Below are 21,606 nucleotides of genomic sequence, written 5' to 3'. Positions count from 1 at the left end.
TGGATGGGGCCGCAAGGGGCCTCTATGAGGAGAGGCCAGGGTTGCCAAGCACCAGACACAGCTGGATCCAGCTGGCTCCAAGAGCCCTGCCGCAGGGCACAGCCAAGCCCCACAGCCATCGGAGGTGTAAGAAAGGGAAAAACTCTGCCTGGCAGCAAATAAAAAAAGTGTGAGAGACAGTCCTGTGAGCACCAAGGTGAGCAAAGGAGGAGGTGGTGCCCCAGGCACCCCATTAGGTTCCCCTGCAGCCACTGGAGAACACCACAGTGAAGTAGATCCTCCCTCTGCAGCCTTTCGAAGAGCCTGTAGAAAGCACATGCTGGAGCAGGGTTTCTGGCAGTAACTGCACCTGGCCCGAGGGGGACCCACACTGGAGCAGCCTGTTCCTGAAAGACTGCATCCCATACAGAGGACCCACACTGGGCAGTTCTTGAATGGCCACATGGGAATGCCCCAGGCTGGAGCAAGGGAACAGTGTGGGGAGGCAGAAGCAGCTGAGAGAAGCTGTTAAGGGCTGACCACAGCCCCCATTCCCTGTCCCTCTGCACCACTCATGAGGGAGGAGATAGAGGATTCTGGGATGAGAGAGTGAAGCTGAGCCTGGGAAGAAGAGGGGTGGAGGAAGGTAGCTCTAGTTTTCTTCTTTGTTTCTCACCACCCTACTCTATTTTTAATTGGCAATAAATTAAATTAATTTCCCCCAAGTCAAGTCTGTTTTCCCCGTGATGGTAACTGGCAAGTGATCTTCCTGTCCTTATCATGACCCAAAACTTAGTCCATCTTATTTTCTCCCCTGCCCTGTTGAGAAGAGGGAGCAAGAGAGTGGCTGGGTGGGGCTCTGGAAGCCAGCCAAGGTCCCACCACACAGTGAAATAAATATAACAACCCATCCCAAACTGTCTCCCCATTTCTATGTCCTTTCAAATGAGACAGAAACAGAGACTCAGTGAGGCCACTACCCTGCCTCTGACCCTGCTCAAGCTGCACTTTGGCACAAACAGTCAGTTTCCTGACTGGGAGCCAAATGATACTTTTCCTCAAATAGGAACTCCTGACTCCTCCAATTTTTATTCTTCATTTGGCCTGTCATCAGCCTAAGTCAACGCTACTCTTCCCACAATTACAGAAATTGAAAAGAGACTATCTACTATAATCGGATTATAGGGAAATCAAAAACCATATACAAATATTTAATATGCTGGCATTCATATACATACATATATACACACACTCACTAAGGTACATAATACAGTATAAATCCTACACATTGGCTTATATATAATATAGGTACCATTTATCTGCTCATTCTCATACAGACAGACACTGCAACTATCAGTAATCCATAATTACTAACCACATGAAGACAATTTAACAGTTTAGTAAATACTGGTTAATGTTTAAACTGGAAATGGATGTGCAACTTCACCAGACAGGTCAACGTGACTGAAATCAAGAAAGGTTATGTTAAGTATAAAAGGCTCAACCCTGAAGTAATTTCCTTTGGTTGTTTTTTATAATCAGGTCTAATGACCCATTGTAAAACTATGTTTTACAGACACAATATGGACTAAACTTAATTCAACCTGTGTCCTTCATCTCCCTAAGGCCTAAGCTAAAAGGAGACTGTAGACAAATACTCTGGTTCCATGCCTCCCACCCCCACAAAGCTTTAATAACATGGGATTTGAGAGCATGTCTAGAAAGGAAAGGGGAAGACCCATATCTCTAAAGACTTAAATTCAAAGCCAAGAAAACAGGAATTTCTGCATTAAGCAGTTAACATTTCTTCTTTAAAATACCAAACAAATATATTATCTTGCCTACTGTAAACTGTTTATAGCCGAGTTTGTATACACACACACAGTGGTTTTTCTTTAAAGGCAGCTTTTAGAGCGGTTCATAAAACGCTGACTAGAGCAATCACCGTAAAAACATTCTGTTGTTCCCACCAGACAAATCTTCAGTTTATTGGAGCATACTATAGAGACTGATCAGCCCAAACAGCTTTTTCGCTCTGTACAGAAGTTTTACTAAATGATGGAACATACATCGATTATAACCCCGTTTTCTCATAGCTCACCAACACCACAGCTCCTTAGCAATACTTTCCTAACATCCTACATCATCATGACACATAACTGGAAAACTAAGTACATGAGTGGGAATTGGTGCCCTAATGTTGTAAAAACTGCTGTAATCCAGTCTTAAAATCTGGGTGATGTGCAGATGAAGCAAGGTTTACTAAACTGTTAAATCAGAACCTTGCATGATGAAACCATTTTGTTTATCAGGAACTCACACTGGCTACACAATTGTGCCTGTCACTTAGAGAAACCCAGTTCTGAGACTGAGACTGAATTAATTTGTCTAACTACTCACAGGCAGTACAGAAGTTTCAGATCATAAATTACAATATGATGTGAAAAGTACTTGAAGATGCCTCTAGTTAAAATACACCTTGGGACACAGTAAAATATTAATTAGATATGACCTGCATACAAATACTGCACCGCTATTAAAGACTGCTTCTGGAAGTGACAGTTTACTTGATAATTTACCTGATAATTAGGATATTTCAAAGATTCAATTCAAGACCTCTGATGAAAGTCAGGATGACACAAAAATGAGAAATCCCTGAGTCTCTTAAAAACTCTGTCTCTCTTTTGGCTGTTAATGCAGTAACAAACATGCACATCCTTCTTTTTCATTTTCTGACAAGGAAGGATAAAAAAAAGACAAAGTCACATAAAAAGTGTTTATCATAATTATCTCAGTGGAGAGCTGGGAAGTGACAATTATGCTACCTTTACACAGATGAGGTAAAGACCACCACGAAGATGTACTTCTTGAAGCCATCTCTTGACCCAGCAGAATGACACTGTTTTGAACAGATTTTCCTGACAATGTCCTTAAGACTGAGAAACAAAGCTCGAGAAACTCATTCATATTTCATACAAAGAGCTCTAAATAATTCCAATAAATCAGTTTTGTTTGGGAGTACAGTAAGCTTTCAACCAAATCCAACAGGGAAGCCATTTTCATGAAAAACTAAAAATACAACTAACAGGAAAATAAAAAGGGAAAAAATTATTTCTACAAAGTTTTCCTTTTTGTAAACCATGCACTATGAAATTAAAGCATCCAAGAAAAAAAAACCTAAGGTACCCCTTAAGAAATGGGAACCCAGGGAAAGCCAGACTTTTAGACTTAATACTGGCATCAGGGTAACCACCTTGGAATCTGGACAGAAAATCCAGACAACTCAGTTAGGTTGACCAAGCTGCTCTACAGAGTGCAGACACTATGAAGTTCACACTTATTCAATTTAAATACTCAGTCAAAGCATTTTTTAAACTTTCAATATATATATGGCCACATTACAAACTTCAGATTTTCCTTAAGAAAAAAAAAAAAGGTGAAGAAAACTGTGTCATTCAGCTGTGACTGATACTCAACTTAAAACTCTAAGCTGGCCCTCAGTTTGGAATTTGTATTTAATCCTCTGTCCTACATCATCTCCATCTCCCGAATCCATTAGTGTCTTCAGAAGCTGTTACTAATGATGTAGACTCATGAAGACAGAGGGTTACATTTCATTTGGTTTTACATTAATTTAATCTTCTGCCATGTATCTATTTTATATTATAAGATATTCTTAATCAACAGTCCTGTTATCTACAGCATTTTACTTCACTTGGATAATGAAAGTTCATGATTAGACTCTTTCCATAAAACAGTAAAAAAGAGCTTCACATTCTTCTCCATTAGTAGATGATTCCCAAAATACATAAATTAATGCCTCTTCTTTAAATAACTTTACATTAAAGAAATATGAGTAAAACCTCTATTTTTATGGTTGACTCTTACAAAACTAAGCCATTATCATATGTTATGACCTCTGTGAATTTGTTGATTCCCTTTCCTGTAGTTTTATTGTCACAGATGGATTACAGCTGAAAGCAACCTCTAGAAATCATCTTGTCCAATCCCCTCAGTCAAGCAGAGCCCCTTAGAGCCAAATCCCCATGACCATACCCAGACAGTTTTTCAATATATCCAGCTATGTACTGGAAAAGTACATTCCTTGGTAAACTGAGCCAATGCTCAGTCATCCTCACAGTCAAAAGTGCTTTCTGGTGTTCAGAGGGAACCGCCTGTGTTTCAGTTTGTGCCTGTTGCCTCTGGTCCTGTCACCAGCCGCCACTGAAGAGAGTCTGCCTCCATCCTCTTTGCACCCTCTCATCAAGTATTTATGTACATTCATATGATCCCCCCCAAGCCTTCTCTTCTCCAGGATGAACATCCCCAATGTTCTCAGGTTCTTCTTTGAGGAGAAAGGCCTCAGTCTCTTAACCATATCTGGTGGATTCTCTGCAATATGTCCATGTCTGTCTCACACTGGAGAGCCATTTTTGTTCGTTTTTTTGCAATAAAACTTCAGAAGTATTGTGTTCCACTACCTTTCAGGAAACCTCTGATGGAATCGGCACTATATACAGACCTCAGCAGTCCACTTTCTCATTTTAATTCAAATTACTTCTAGTAAGCTAGAAAGGAGCCAAAATCTTTCCAAAACATGCTTTTTGAAGTTTAAATGTTTCTCAGTGTGTCTATGAACCTTATTTTCCAGAATTATATCAGTGTTTAAAATGCAATCTAAAAATCCGTTCAGTGAAAATTATTATTTTAACAGCTGCTCTAGATTATTTATACACTTTATATTTATATAATATTCAGTCACAACAACCTGAGTAATTATGTTATCAAAAAGCAGTAATATCTGGAGTCAGTATAAATATTACAAAGCTCACTTCTGTAAAGGGAGGGCATATTGACCCAGGATATCATCTTGTTCCCTTAAGAATAAACAAATTTCAGGAAAAAAACAGATAGGGATCTGAAAGACTGTGATGTCGTAAAAATCATGAAGCATCCTCATTTCCAATACATTGTCATAAATACCATTATATTTCTGGGAAAACAGTTTGGCTTATTAAATAACAAACATGAATATGCTGAATGTATTTCTTCTTTGTTTGTATGGCACAGTAGGCTGTACCCAAAAAATCAAATGCCATTAATTAAGGACAAACTTGAAAAAGTTTTGGTTGGGAGTTCATAAGAGTACAGGTTTCACTTCTGAAAACACTCAAAGCAACATGAATCTCAAAGCCATCAAGCCACAAGCTTGTTGTGGCTTGTAGAAGCCTTACACCACACTACATAATTTCTTGATAGCAGCTTTTTTTTCCATTTAAAATTTTGCACTGCTTTAAATCTGCTGTAGTTCAAAAACCTCATACTCCAGCATTAAAGTTACAGACAATGTCTTGTGGACTAGACACTTGTTTATATTGAAAGTACAGCCAATTAAACTAAACCTTGTAATTTAAAGCTTCATGGAACAGTAATTTTTATGGACTGATAAGTAATGGAGACAAACTTAGGTAACCCAGAAAGACCCAGACAAATATATTTACTTAATAGCAAATGTTTACTGGTCAGGCTGAAGAAACAATACTCTTTTTCTCTCCTCCTTTGCAAAGTACTAAGTGTACACACACATGAACACAGACAGAGAGAACAAGGAACAGTTACAAAGAACATTAAACCAGAAGATAATTTATCTGTCCTGCTGAGGAAAGTTTAGGGAAGTAAGCCAAAACATCGGAAAAGAAGAAAACACCAGAGAACTAAACAAAAGAAAGTAGACATAAAACATAGAATTAGGATAGTGCAGGAGCTTTATACAATACTCTACACACACCTACACTGGTGCAACTTAAAATGATTCTTGAAGTCTCCCCTTGTTCATCTACCTATGAATCCCCAGAGCTCCTGACAGAAAACATCCCTGAAATCATCACTTACACAAAGCATACATGACAAAGTATAGCACTGTAAAAAAACATTTAGCTAGAGCAGAAAGGAAGCATTAGCTTGATAAAGAACATACCAGTAGCACTTCTGCTAGCTAATGCTTACATGTTTCAGGCTAGCTGCAATTATTTCAAGTGTGATGCTTACCTTTAATAGTTTCTTCCACAACTTCTACTACACGATCTATCTGCTGAACCTAAAAAAAGTCAAAAGGCAAATATCTAAGTAGTCAATAAATGGACATAGTTTTATATAAACTCTTCTTTAAAAAGTGTGTCCTTCTGGACTAAGGGGAAGTAAAGAGTTTTGGGCTGTGTTTTTAGCCAGGTTTTTTTTTTTTTTTTTTTTCTGTGCATCGCGGAGCCCCTGGTGGTCCAGTGGTAAAGGCGCCGCGCTGTCACCGCGGAGACCCGGGTTCGATTCCCGGTCAGGGCCACTCCCGGGCAGGTGGAGCTCGTTAACCCTTAAAAGGCAATCCACCTACGTCCTAAGGACCTCGCTGCCACCGTCCAAGCTCGCTTGGCCCCGGCAGATGAACCTTAGGATTAAAGGGTGGGCTCAGTTCCGCGCACACTGTGTCTCACCTAAAAAGTCCAATGCGCAGGCTGGAAGGTGGAAAGACCTTCCCCGGATCTTCGCTCGCGAAGACTGGCCATTATTATTTCTGTGCATCTTGGTCCATCTGCCAAAAGTAACTTTAAAACTCATCACCTAATTTAAAACAGATTTTCTCCTCAAAAATAGCAAGTTCTTATAATTTTGGTAAAAATCGCCAAATCACTAGACAAGAGTGACCTAAGAAAAGAGTTCAGGCCTTAACTGCTGTTCATGGTCTGTGAAAGGCAGTGGTCACCCTCAAACAGCCTCTAAGTGCTCCCTCACACCGCTCTCCACAGCAAAATGGGAGATGGTAGAGAACACAAGAAGCTAAGGATGTTGTCAGGGCACACTACAGGAGAGAAAATCAAGGAAGCACTTCAGAGGAAAGACACTGGTACATGGGAGGAAATTTAAAAGTACTGTGGTGAAGTTTAAGAGAACAAGATATTCTCCTGAACTTAATGCAGGCACTGTTTGGAAATGTAAGGAAAAGCCCTCATGTTTTTCATAAGACAAAATAATACTTAATGACCATGACATAGCATCTGCAGTAAAGACTGCAAATTAATGTTGTAGTGTTACACTTGCCAATATTCACCCATAATGAGATAAATAATTCAATTATTTCTTATTAGATACGTTAGTCTTAATTTAAAATCAATGGTCAATATACTATAGAGATTTTGATATAAGAGTAAAAAGGAATCATCATTAACACTGCAAAACTAAACACTCAGAAATTCTTGAAGTTAGGATTCTTCCTACAGCTTTCATCCAAACCACCTATTCTATGTAATGTCTACTATAAATGTGTATAGATGTTTACACACAGGGAAGGAAAGCCTACTTGTCACACTTAAATTAGTTTATAGTTTTTCCACAATGTTTCTTTTCTAAATACTGCTTCTCTAAGCTGTGCATTATATGAACTAGATTTAGCATGATTTTTGCAGTCTTTTCCTTGGGAGTTTTTTACTGGTTTGTTTCCAAAACAAGCAGAAAAGCACAAGTCGCAGAGGCTTCAAGAGCAGAACCTGGTCTGCAACAAGGAGCCTGGAACTTGGCTCTCTGGTATCAAAGACATTAGGTCTCTGTGCCCTAAACCACTGAGTTTGTAATTTTCTGTAAACACATGTCTGCACAATCTTCTCTATTTCACATTCATTTTACAATCAGCCTAATAGAAGGTGAAAAAAAAAAAGTCTCATCTGTAGCTGGAGTCTGATCTAGAGTTCCCAACTCAGGTCAGTAGGAGTCAGTTCCTTTCCTTGTTTGGGTGTTGGATCAAGTCCATATAAAAGTACTTTTCTTTCTCTTTTTTTTTTTTTTCAACTTTTTGAAATAAAGCCTTTGTAAAACACAAATGTCTGCCACTTCAGATTTCTGAATACAGTATATTACTTCTGAACTCTAGAAACTAAATTACTGCTAATATTTGCATCTTAATAATCCTATTAAAAGATAGATATATTTAAACAATTTTCTGAGATACAAGCATTCCTATTATAGACATATATATGCATATTTAAAGACTTGTGTACATACCCCTTTCAGATACGTTTTTAAAAATTATGACTCAAGATACTTAACATATAGACTTTCTACTTAATGTTTTAAGAATAAATTAAAAAATGCCACTTGAAAACAGAAGTGCACACACAACTACAGACAGAGAACAAAGTTTGTGCCAAATACATTGCCTAAAACATTACTGCTACATATCTCAATACTAGACTGCTTCAGTTCATAATAATTTTAATCATTTAAAATATGAGAAAGCTGGTTTATAAGCAGGTTTATAACCTCAGCCACCTATGATTACTTTCCATGTTGTACATCTGGGGAATTTTTGCATTGCTCTAAACCCCCTGTTAAATAAAGACACAAAAAAAAAAGTCCTCAACCACTATATTGCATTTTCATTTTATTGGATAAATTAAATTATTCTCAATATGCCTGTCAAGAGGATGGCTCATGTAAGTAATTAAAATTACAGGTCTAAGAGATAATGAGATCTGCACCTAGAAATGGATGTTTGTTCTGCCTTACATGTTATTTCCCACATTAAGTATTTTTCATAGGAAATTATTAGAAATTGTTTCCCTAAAGCCCCAAGTGGTCAAGGAGAAAATGTGGAATACTTCCAGTCTGTATTGATGAAGATAAAAGTATTTTAGTAGACCTGAGGTGAATCTGGAGTGAAAAGAGGGAAGAGTTAAATGGATTCTTATTTGAAAAAAAGAGGAGAAAAAAGAAAAAGAAAAAAATCAAGGTAATTAAGTTTTTTTGGGTATACAAAGGTCTGTAGGATTCTTTTCCTCACATCTCACTAACCTTATGGAAAATTCTGGAGTAGTGTCAAAGGCATCTGTAAACCTGAGCAAGACCCAATAATGTCTCCATCAGGTATCAGGAAGTCCATGAAATTCCGAAACTTAAAGGTTCTTAATGGTGTATAAAGGGAAAAGACACCATTCCTCAACTTTTTTGTGCAGCACATCTCAATAAACCAAACCCCCAGGACTGCTGGATGTAGCAAGTGCACCACACCTGGCTCCACAGAACTTGTGAGATCCTGTTTCTAGCATAGGCAAGGACACGGTGGACTTAATGTCCATTACAAATGCGTCTTCATTAGGACTTGAATACAACAAAAGCTACTGGCCAACTGGAGCAGGCATCTGAGTAGAATTACACACAAAAAAACCCCCACCTAACCACCACAGCTCAGGCCTGATGCAGAAATCTGGGCTGAGATTGATACAGGCCAAGAGCACAGGCAAGGTCAATGGGATGAATGAGTTGCCAAAGCAGGAAACTGGTTGGTCAGAAAGCAGGGAAAAAGAGAGTTGTATCAAAGTACGTATGAATCTATGCATCAATGTACAAAGCCCAAGTTGAAACAAAACCCAGGAAAAATCCTTGAATCTTCCTGGTGGGATCAGAGCTTGGCTTAAGTACAGCTCAGTAATCATATGTATCCAGGCCTCATACACACAAAGAAGACACGAAGCAATCCATAGTGGGGCTGAAGCCGCAGGTTGCCCCTGAACACACAGTTCAGCACTTCCCAGAACTCTCCCAGCACTCCTGAGCTCTCCCAGCTAAGCACCCATAATTAGCAAAAGGAGTGTAGAAATGCACACACATGGTTCACTTGTCACCAGAGAAAGTCCCCCAGTTCCCTTGCACTGTCACAATCACATTCAACAGATGACTTTTAGGTGTAAGAGACACAAAGACATGCCTGCAATGTGCCACGTCTGCAGTCTCACACTGGGTGATCTGTGAGTGCTGACAGACATGTAGGTTGAGGATGGTGGTGCAAATTCTGCCGAGCTCTCAGACAGGATCCAAGTAGTCTTAGAACCAGTATTAATATCCTGGAACTGTTTCACAGGACATGGACTCTGGAAAAAAATACAACCTCCAATAGAGTTCCTATAAACTCAGAATACCCTTAATGGGCAATTAAGAGTCTACTTGCACATCTACTCTAAGATTCTGCATTCTGTATAATCACTGAGCCTCAGACCAAAGAAAGCTATCTAGAAAAGGGCATCCATGAATCTATTATGAAAGTAAGAGAAACTTTCTGACATTCTCTTCAGGCATCAAGACCTCTGCAAAGACCCTTCATTACAATTTGGAAAGACAAAACCTCATACGAGGTTTACAGTGAAATAAATATATGTTCCATTTAATGTGTCCACCAAAATACAGACAGAAGCATTTTTTGGGTAAAGATATTTGGACCAATCTCTCTCTGAAGTGACAGGATCAAAACAAAATAGGAGAGATGGTCTTCAGATGTCCCTTACAAGCAAAGCTGAGCAAAAAGTGCTAAACCTCATAAAAACAGTTAGTTCTTCTCAGTGGGAAAAATTCAGTGTCTTAATAGTCTTTTCTGAGAGAGAAACTTCATGCTTCTCTCAGCGGCTGCAGCCATAAGAAAATACAGGCTGGTTGCAAAAACAAGCAATTTGTGAACATCCAATGTTTTCTGAAGGAGACAGGCTGCCTTCTAAGGGAATCCATTACTAAGGCATCTAAGGTACCTCAGTAAAGCTGTTTTGTTCAAGCTGCACCACCAAAGAAGCTGAGGAATGATCTGGCCCAAGTATTGCAGAAAAGGCAGTAATGAGTAGGGCTTCCTAGAAGTCTCTGTGATAAAAGAAAAGATACTCATATTCTCTCCACTTAATATAGCCTAGGCATAATTTCAGACGGAGTCAGCTGCAGGAAGCATATTCACACCAGAGACACACCATTCTATGCCAACTGTCTCAGTGCTTGTGCATTCTGAGTTATGCCACTGCCTGTTAGATAATGGCTATCCTGGTCTCCTCTGAAGAGGATTAAATCCTGCAAAGTGAGGATTTCAATTCCTTCAGAATGCATCTCCTTGTATTGTGATTGGACTTTACCTGAGACAAGACTGCCCACCAGGTGATAAAAAGTCACTGTAGGAGCTGGGAAGCATCCTGACATTAAAATCAGCACTTTCATTCAAATTATTTTTTGATTCTTAGTGCAGTGATACCTCAACATGTGCCAGTGTAGAACATACTATACTTTTTCCTGTATCCAAATCAGAAGATCACAGAATAATTCCTGGAAATGACATGTCGTTTCTTATAAGTGGTCACAAGAGATCCACATCACCTGGACGATTCTGTTGTTTCTGCTGGGGCACAGGGATTAACCTGGTAGAATCAAAAGCAAATAAAAACAAACCAGAGGCCTTGCCACTTGCCACCAGTGACTGTATGTTTTGGCCAAAAAGTTTGTGGTTTCACCCTCTGATGAGTCTCAGCTCTCAAGGCTGCTGATGCAGTTACCACCACTGGTTAAAAGTGGCAGCTAGGTCCTCCTCACAACCAGCCTGCTCCATGACCTCCCTCCGAGTGAATACAATTGCTCCCCAGGCCTGCTTCCTTTCAGCTTGGAAGAGAACATCTTTCACCAGAAACTGTGAAAGATAAAGCTTCTCTGACACTGACAGCACAGTGACAACAACTCTCAGAGCCTCCTTCAACTGCCCTTCCCTTGGCACACTGACTGAGTTTCCCAGAGAGGGAAATTTCTCAGAGGTAACACAAGCAACATCTAAGCACATCAACTATCAGAAAGATCTTGAAGAGAGTGAAGAAGTCACAAAGAACAGAAATATTTATTAGGTTAGGAATGTTTACTGAAAGAACACTGCAAAACAAAGAATCCTTAGGCAATAGTTAAGAGAAACTGAGGACAGGGTGCCCACAATACAGGAGAGAGTAGCAGCTTGTTTGCACAGCATGAGGCTACTGCTGAAGCAAATATCACCAGCACCCAGCTGCATTAAGAATCATAGAATATTTTATGTTGGCAAAGACCTTTTCAATCATCAAGTCCAACCATTAATCCAGTACTGCAAAGCACACCACCATGGTGATGAACAATTTTTTCTTAAGATCCAGTATGAACACCCTAGGAATAAGCATACATATCTACACATCACTTGAAGTAAATCTATCTTTTTTTCTCATCTAGGAAAAATCCTACACTCTTTTGATTGTCACTGACATAGATAAAAAAACAAAATGGTTACTACATAGATAAAATAATCAGTCTTAGGTAACCAAAAGTCACTATTCGTAATCCTAAAGATTTTAACTCCAGTTCACCAACTCTCAGCTTCACCTCACCTTGTTTAGGTAGCTCTGTCAAATGCTGGATGTTAAAATACTACTCAGCCTATCCACTCTAAAGCCAGTAAAAGGGCTTCAAAAGGCACTTCAGATCTTCTAAAAATCTAAATTATTTTAGAGATAATTATCTTCATTGACCGTAAAGAGAGCTGAGCAAAACAGACTCTCAAATTACAGCACTTAGGCAGCATAAATCCAGGACTTAATACATAACTTCAAAAGGCATGTGACTAGCCACGTTGACTTCAGAGGCATAACATCTGTGTTTAAAACCTTTGCAGACAATGATGACCATAGTAATGGGTAATACTCTGGTTTAGGAAGGTATTCTGAGAGCAGAACCTACACAGACTTTAAAGGGAAGAAGACTATCTCAGAGAAGCACATAAACAACTAATTTTCATTGCTAAACACTGACACAGCTGAAGGATAATGCTTATCTAAATTAATTCCTACAGCTTTGGATTCATGGGATAGTGTGTAACTGCTGTTGAAATGAATAGTTTCTATTTGCATGTCCACTTTTCAGTTTAACAGCAGGTGCTTCACGGACATTCTCTGACTTTCCCGGTTCAAGTGTCCTATCTGAATATCAGCATGGGAATTCAAACGCCAAAGCTGACCAGCTGAGAGGTACTGACTGAGCTAGAAATTTGTATGAAATCATTCTTGGCCATAAGTTACAGAAGAACAGTGTGCACCTGTCACCAGGCTTTCCGTATGCCTTCCAAGAAGTTCTGCCAATTCAAATCATTCAAAATAAAATTCCATCAAATTTGTCTTTCATGAAGTACACATTGGATATTTGCATTTATGCAAGGCTCCAGTTTAATGGCAGCAGACAGGCTTGCAATCTTGAATGCAGTTTGACTTTACAAACACTGCAAGTTAGGCAAGTATCACTATCTCTGTTTTGCAAACATCACTGAAACTTGTATGAACTGAACCACAGAAATACCATACAATGTATCTTCCTTATTTATGAGAACAAAGCATTAGAGATGTCCAGACACTTGGCATCTTGGTAAGGTTACGCTGATTTTGTTTCACAGTGGTGCTGTTAAAGTTCTGCACACTGGAGGGTTTTAAAAATGGAGAACTAAGGTACATTAAATTTAAAAGTGTATACCAATTACAGATGCAGAGCTTGAGAAATAAAGTGCCTGTTTTTTGTAATGCACTTCACATTTCTTATACTGAACCATTTATTTTACAGCAGTGCCCCTAGCATTACGTGCTGCTACCAGGAGGGTTCAGCACTCCCACTAATCAGACTCCAGAGTTTCAAACTGGATATGAAAAATAAATTACCTAAACCTTGCCTTATAGAGTAGAACTGCCAGGGAAAAGGGTTATTTGGTGGTCAGGGGAATGCAAGGAGCCTTGACAGAGAGCTTTTCATGGCTATATATTTCTCCTGGAAGCAGTGGCTTCAAGCTCAACTTGGCCAAAGAGCCTAGAGTAACTCTACCATGCACAGGACCTGCAGCTTTTGACTTGAAGAGTAGCAGTAAAGAGGGGGTTACAGCCTTGGCAACACTGGATCGTTTTTGTGATTTTGAGCAGATGAAAGAATGGACTGAAATTCTTCCCTTGTGTGATAGATGTATGGCAGAAGATGACAGGTCTTTGATGCTACATGTGACATTGGGAAAGACGCGGAAGGAAGAAGAATTGATGTTCTCATTCAGGATTCACTTATCTGCGGAGCTATTGTATCCCTTTAATGGAATACACATGTGCAGTAGGCCCCATGCTTTCAAAATGCATTGCAAGTTCATTGATTTCAAAGTACAGACACATGGGGCTTATGAAGCACACCAAGACAACTGGTCAGGGTTTCCAACACATAGCATCATTTGGACATCGAATACCTTAAAACTCCAGACAAATGCCAAAGAAATAAAATGTCTCATCCCATTCCAATGGCTCAAATTATCACTGGGAACAAGGGTTTTGCATGTTGTCGTGGTCTGATTCGGCCACTGCCTCTCCGAGTAGTGTCTGCCCACAGTCTCCACCAAAAATGTCATGGGTTTGCTCTGGGCCAATTTTTCTCACCTCCCACACAACTGCTATAAGTTGAGAGAAGGTTTATGCAGACAAAAGAGATCTGACTGGGGAGAATGATATTAGGATTTATTACTAGCAAGATAAAAACTAAAGAACTATATCTACAACAATTCTAATCAGGCAAAAATGCCACTCCTCCCTTTGTATCAGTTCAGGAGAAGTAGTTTTTGTTCCATTTTTGGAGTTCCAGGTCTTTTAAATAATTTTGCAGCACTCTAAAGGTCTCCAGGATTTTGCAGTAATTTTGCAGCACTCAAAAGTTCTTCTTCTATTATCTCTAGGACGACAATTCCGATTCATTGCAGCTGGAACTGTTTCTCTTTCTCTCTCTCTTCCATGTTGGCCTCAGGGCTGGGCCTACCCCCTCCTGGGCTAAGACCGGAGGTTGGGGGAGAGGTTACCCAGGCCCTGTAGGGCATTCCATGAACTGCAAGGGGACACTTGCCTACCATGGATCTTCACCACAGGGTCACAAGGGATAATGGTTTTTGAGTCCACCCCTGTTTCCTGTGGGGTCTCGCCTCACGAGACAGGTTTTTAATGGACCTCTCTAGCGTGAGCTTACACCTTTGGGCAACAGTTCTTCCATCTTCTGCTGTCCCTCAGGGTCACAAATTCAGCTGCACCAGCATGGATCCCTCTCTGGGATCATACATCCTACCCGAGCCGACTCACACCAGAGTAGATCTCTCTTTCTCCATGGGCCACAGGTCTCCAGCACGACTCTGTTTCATTTTAGGCCTCTCACAAAGTCTCAGCTTCCTCATGCATCCACTTACTTCAGTGTAAGCTCCTCTATGAGCTGCACAGGGGTCTCCTCACCCCAATAAACTTCACAGGTGGCAGCGATTTTTAGTTTTCAGTCTTTTCCCTGCTGAAGGGAGAGAGAGGAGGAGAGAAGGAGTTCTCCCCCTTCGTGGCTTTTCTCTCCAGCTGTCAGCTTTGACCTTGGAGGTCCATTATCTTTGCCTGGAATTTCTTCTGCAGTATGTCTTGTCCAGGCAGTTTTTCTCTAAAGTTTTTTTTTTTCTCTACTCTGTTATAGGAGAGAAGGGGAGGCTTCAGTGCCACACCTGCCCCCCGGCCCAGGGCTGGGGGAGGAGGGGGGCCCTGGCCCACTTGGGGCCTGCCGCCTCTCCTACACAGCTACAATTTCATCTGCGCAACCAACCTTCTCTTCCATATCCTTAAATACGTAATTGGCAGAGGCGTTACTAAAACTTTTGATTGGCTTTTTCTCCGGAAATCCACCCGGACAAAACCATCCTCAGCCCCAGGGGACTGGCTGGTTGGCAAACCCATGACACATGTCCTTGCATGCAACCCAGGAAGTGAGGAAACACTACAACTACCTACATCCATTCACGAGTCCTAAAACAGAGCCTGTCACCTAAATCTTTCATTCCCCCTTGTTCCCTCCTCTCCCTTTCCCAATAATCCCCTCAAAACATTTAGCACAAAGTCATGCATCTTTCTTTTTGTCAACTTAAAATGAAAAGTGAGGGACAACTCTAACTATGAGAGCTGATTTCTCTTTGCCGTATGTGAGCTTAAGTTTGAAAAGGGCACAATGTAAACACCAAGGAGTAAGGTTTGGAAACCACCTGAGGGTAAATGGCTGTGAACCTCTCTAATGCATCATTACATGTTTCATGTACTTTTCACCCTTGGCAGATTTATTACTACAAAGAGTTTTCCCATTTCAGAAAACAGCTCCTTCCCCTTGCCATGTTACGTTATGGTTTGCCCCAACCCATATTATTTTTAAAAAGCAGCAATTACTTAAAAAAAAAACCAAAAAAACCCCCAAACAAACAAAAAAAAAAAAAAAAAACAAAAAAACACAGACACAAAAAAACAACCACACAGAAAAGCACAGTAACATCACAAATGATAACAAAGATATGAACTTGCCCTTCCTTTATTTCTGTTCAAATCAAGCAATTAGAACAGTGGAAGCTAAGTCCTGTGATTCTCAAATGCAGATCAAAACAAACCCTGACTTACTAGAATTTGTCTGGTAGTTATATTGCAAATTCCTTCTCCGTCATAACAAGGGAACCAGAAGAGCCCTCTGACACACTCCGCCTTCAGAAAGCCACCCCCGAGGGAGTTATAATTGCTGGTAAATAACCAAATTCTCAGACAACATTGTTCTTTAAAATAAATTACATTTTTTAGAAAGGGAAAAAAACCACAAAAAATATCAGAACTTACATAAGCAACAATAAATCATCTATGTCTCTCAGTCAAGTTGAAGATGAGGCCAACCTAGTATTAAAGCAAGACTTACAAAACTGTACTCTTTATGTTTAAAATTTTAAAGTAGAATCAATTTCCTACTGCCAACAGAACATTTTCTACTTCTTAATTCTGTCAAAACTGCCTTTCAAAAATATTTTGCAACTGTAAGATAACTTTTATCCTTTAAATACAGTCACCCCCTCATACATACTCTTTGCAAAATCAGAATATAAAATATACAAACTGAAAACATGGTTATATGCTGCTCTTAGCTTTGCTTCTGTTAATAGTTATGCCTCGAGTTTAAGGCCTTTCTGAGCTGAAAGGTCTTTAACTTAAAGTTTTACCACAGCAATGACAGTGAGAAAACAGTGTCCTTATTGTCAAGACCACATTTCATCATTTTCAGCTCTAGTTACAAAGTACTTGGAAAATAAGCATTAACAACTTAAACTCCTAACAAAAATCTTTCTGTGATAAATACAAAACTACAAATATTTTTCACTAAACACTGGTTCTAGGTACCAAAATTAAGATAAACAGGTTAATTTTAAGAAATTGCATGTTACCTAACAGGAAACTTTAAAAAAAACCTGTTAAAAAAAAATTCAAGCTTCAAGTCCTCCAATTTTTTCCAAGTTAAATTCATCAAAGCTGAAATATCAAATTACAGTCTTGGTCAAACGATAATGACTCGCTCTTTTTTTTTTCCTGCCTTTATATGTGTAGATATCACTATATCCACTATAACAACCAATTATAGATCACAAAACTATGTCACCTCTGAGTCAAAAGGAAATCCATTCACCAATTTTTGTTTTTCCTGTCCTTCAGCACAGAGTAAGTTATACTTAATTAGTCAGTCTTGGAGACGACAGAGCACCCAGTTTTCTTGCACATATTTATATAAAGTAAGACTTCAGAATCAAATGGAAAGTTTGCTTCTTCCTTAAACTGTAACCATTACCGTAATTTATATCAAATAGCAGCATCCCCTGAAACTAATTTCTGGGCCCTGAGTTAATTTGTAGAAATATTATTTTGAGCAACAGCAGCAATTAAATTTGGAATAGCACGAAGTCCATCTTTATAAAGCATTGGAATAAATCAGTTAATGAAGCTATCTTCTTCCTAATTACAAGCAAACTTATTTTACTTCTAAATTACTTTGAACAACTACATCTTGTATGATCTTCTAACAAAAGAGAAAACTTCACAGAATCACAGAATATGATGAGTTGAAGGGACCCACAAGGATCATCAAGTCCAACTCCTGGCCTTGCACAGAACCATCCTCAAGAGTCACACCATGTGCCTGAGAGCATCATCCAAATGCTTCTTGAACTCTGGCAGGCTTGGTGCTGTGACCACTTCCCCAGGAAGCCTTTTCTAGTACCCAACCACCCTTTGGGTGAAGAACCTCTTTCTAATATTCAACCTAAACCTCCCCTGAAACAATTTCAGGCCATTGGGTCCTGTCACTGGTCACCAGAGAGAAGAGACCAGCGCCTGCCCCTCCTCTTCCCCTCACCAAGAAGTTGTAGACTGCAATGAGGTCTCCCTCAGTCTCCTCCAGGCTCAACAGACCAAATGACCTCAATCACTCCTCATATGGCTTCTCCTCAAGGCCTTTCACCATCTTTGCTGCCCTCCTTTGGATGCTCTCTAAGAGCTTCATGTCTTTCTTGTATTGCAGTGACCAAAACTGCACACAATGTTCAAGGTGAGGCCACACCAGTGCAGAGCAGAGTGGGACAATCCCCTCCCCGGACTGGCTGGCAATGCTTTGCCTGATGCCCCCCAGGACACAGCTGGCCCTCCTGGCTGCCAGGGCACTGATGACTCATATTCAACCTGCCATTGACCAGAATCCCCAGCTCCCTTTCCATGGCACTGCTTTCCAGCATCTCATTCCCCAGTCTGTATGGACATCCAGGTTTGCCCCATCCCAAGTGCAGTGCATCCCAACTTTCCCTTGTTGAACTTCATTTGGTTGGTGATTGTTCAGTCCTCTCATTTGTCTAGGTCTCTCTGCAGGGCCTGTCTGCCTTCAAGGGAGTCAACAGTTCCTCGTGATTTTGTGTCATCTGCAAACTTGCTTAGTACCCCTTCCAGTCCTGCATCCAAGTAATTTATGAAGATGTTGAAGAGCACAGGGCCCAAGATGGAGCCCTGTGGAACCCCACTAGTGACAGGTCACTACTTTGATGTTCCCCCATTCATTATTACCCTCTGTGTTCTACCTGTGAGCCAACTGCTCTCCCACTGCTTTTGGAACATTTTTGTTGTTGTTCCTATAAAACCCTAGTTTCAAGTGAAATTCATGACACTGAAGTGGAAACACACTCTTTACTTGCTCTCTTTACATTTTTAACATAGAGACAAGGCTGCACAGTCATCTGCTCTGACCTGACACAACACAGGACAGTTTCACTGTAATGCTCCCACACCTACTCCAGCGCTTCAACTCAATCATGCCTTTTACAAATAAAGGGCTTAAACAATTAAAAATTAAAGGTTTCAACAATGAAGAATCTTTGTGAACTTATGCTTTGACTGCCAGATTTTCATTACTATTTTCATTACTATTTTACAAAGGTGATTCAATGATACAGTGGTACTGCATAAGAACACTGAAGGGACTTGACTAATTGAATGAAGACAAAGTTCTCTGCTTACCTTTTCAAGGTAACATTTGGAAACTGTTTAACAACCCAGTTATCAGTGGATTTAACACTTCAGACTGCCTCAAATTTAAAAATAATCATTGCTATTCGCCGTTCTTCATAATAATGTGAAGTAAAAAAACAACCACCAAACCCTCAGCTGTGTCCACGTAATTTACATTATATCGTCTCCCAGACTTGGTGCACTGATTTTAACGCAGGTCTTAAGGCTTCTCTTAAAGCAAATAAACTGTGATATTTTTAAGATTATAATAATTGATATCTTATCCTGGGAGAAGCCTGGAAATTTTCAGGCTACAAAGGGCACTGGAACTCATTTCCAACAACAGCATCCCTCTCTTTCTCCCCTCATGCCACAACCAAAACAAATCACCCCGGATGAAGGAAGGTTTAAGAGTTGTATAATGCAAGAAGACTAACAGGGGTGGGAATGGCAGAAAGCTTCTCTGCTGTTTTCCCAAGAGAAAGGCAACAAAGTCTATATATTGACATTGACCAATTGAAAACATTTATGAAAACCTTTGGTTCATAGTTTACAAAGATACCTACCCCTATAATACTCAATCCTTTCAGGTAGTCCTGACGAGGTTGGGCTTGTGGTACACAGCCTGCTACAACGACTTTCTTCTTCCCTTCTTGGGCTTTCCTGAAAAAGGACAAAGAGCATGTTAATAGTTTTTGAAAATTACTGTTTTCAACTTCAAAGTAGTCATATTATGCATGTGACACAGGAAAGCAACTGCAATGAAAACATTTCAAAATCAGAAGCAACTTGTACATGTTTGAACCTCAGAAACCAAACAAACCAACACACAAAAAAACCTGTATGAACCTCTCAGGCTACAGCACTCACAGTTCAGTTTGGGGAGTTTCTATAAAGAACATAACCACTGCATACCTTGGACAAAAATACAATTTTGAAAGCCCAGTTAAGCTTTATTTGCCACAATGACAGCAGAGAAACTGGTCAAGAAAGATGAGGCAGAGATAGTAACCTTGATTCAAGAAAAGTTACACAGAATGCAAGGGACAGCCTACACAGACAGAACCTCTAGTTCAGAACAGACCCATTTATGTAGTATCAGTCAGAATTGACCAGTTACATGAGTCTTCTGATGTTTACTTAAAATGTTTATTTACTTTAAAATATGCAGTTACTTAAAAACATTTAAGCATTTAGGCATATTGAGCACTTTCAAACCTGAAGTGCTTGCCTCTGGCAGAGAAGTATTTGTCTGGATATTAACTTACATAATTCCTTAGCTTTGATGTTACCTTAGCATCAAGTAAGAAACCAAAACACTAAGATTAAATGGTTAACATCGTTCATTTCCTTAGCAATATCTTGACTCATTTTGAATTCAACACTGAATATCAAGCCATAATGGAAGCCCTGAACAGAACTAATGGCTGCGTACAAAACACTGAGATGCAGAACCTGCTTGTGTTTGTTAACTTTGAAGATCATCCATTAGCACATTAACCCAACATGACTACTGCATTATAATGTGCAAAACATTAAAGAAGAGAAGCACTGAATAATTTTACCAGACTTGCTAGGTCTGACATATTATGCGTTGCTCCAAGAATGATCTTTCACAGTTGCATATTGTATCACAATCTCCTGACAGACTTCTGTCAAACTGGAACCTTATAAATCCATATTTTCTCCAGCAATGTATGAATTCATGAAGTGTTTACTGTTATGTTGGAATAGGCTACGACACGTCATAACACTTTTCAGAAAAATTATCCAAAATACACAATTACTTAGACTATTTTATACTCCTTAGTTTGGTTTGGCTGAGCTGTCTCCAAGCTGAAAGCACTAGAGAAAGTGATGTTCAACAAGCACGTGGATGCTACAGGAGTATCTGTGGGTCCTCAGCAAAGGCAAGGTCAACCAAAACCAAAGCAAACAAACAAACAAAAACCCAAACATAAAAAAACTAAACTCAAAAAAGACTAGTACCAGAGTTACACTACTCACAATTTTCGCTTCACACTTATGATCAAATCTATTTATAAATTATAGCTCAAAATGAAATCTCACAACAACACACAAATTGCAATAATAAAGGAGATCACAGGCCATTTTGCCAAATACCTCATGTTAGCTGCTGCATTAAAATGAAATATTTTAAAGGAAAAAAATAAATATTCTATACAAACACAAGAAAATGGATTATGGCTATTACCTTATACCCAATATAAATGCAGCAAATCTCTATAAAATATCTGATTTTGTTGTAGTGGACTTTCAGAAAATCCTTAAACATTCATCATACAGAACCTCACTGGTCCTCTACTTGCATGCTAAGGTGTATAATATAACAGCAAATTTTATTTCATCTCTTTCTTACTCATATTTCTGTGGATAAACAACTATGATGAAATGCTAATTTAGTATACTTCTTAGCCATGGAACATTT

General features: G+C 39.5%; 1 protein-coding gene across 3 annotated transcripts in view; it reads right to left on the bottom strand.

Annotated features, from left to right (window-relative positions):
• CDKAL1 (CDK5 regulatory subunit associated protein 1 like 1) overlaps nt 1-21,606 on the bottom strand; it is a 407,608-nt gene that overhangs the window by 261,263 nt on the left and 124,739 nt on the right. For all 3 annotated transcript variants that reach the window (XM_050328712.1, XM_050328692.1, XM_050328703.1), the window contains 2 exons: nt 19,724-19,820; nt 6,028-6,076 (listed from right to left, as the gene is read on the bottom strand). In XM_050328712.1, the coding sequence (XP_050184669.1) occupies nt 6,028-6,076; nt 19,724-19,820 (146 nt within the window). The remainder of the gene's footprint in view (nt 1-6,027; nt 6,077-19,723; nt 19,821-21,606) is intronic.

This window comes from Myiozetetes cayanensis, unplaced genomic scaffold (assembly GCF_022539395.1).
Source record: "Myiozetetes cayanensis isolate MyiCay16 unplaced genomic scaffold, myiCay2020 scf1, whole genome shotgun sequence".
Lineage (NCBI taxonomy): Eukaryota > Metazoa > Chordata > Aves > Passeriformes > Tyrannidae > Myiozetetes > Myiozetetes cayanensis.
Note: the sequence above shows the minus strand (reverse complement) of the source record. Positions and strands in the feature narration are given on the sequence as shown.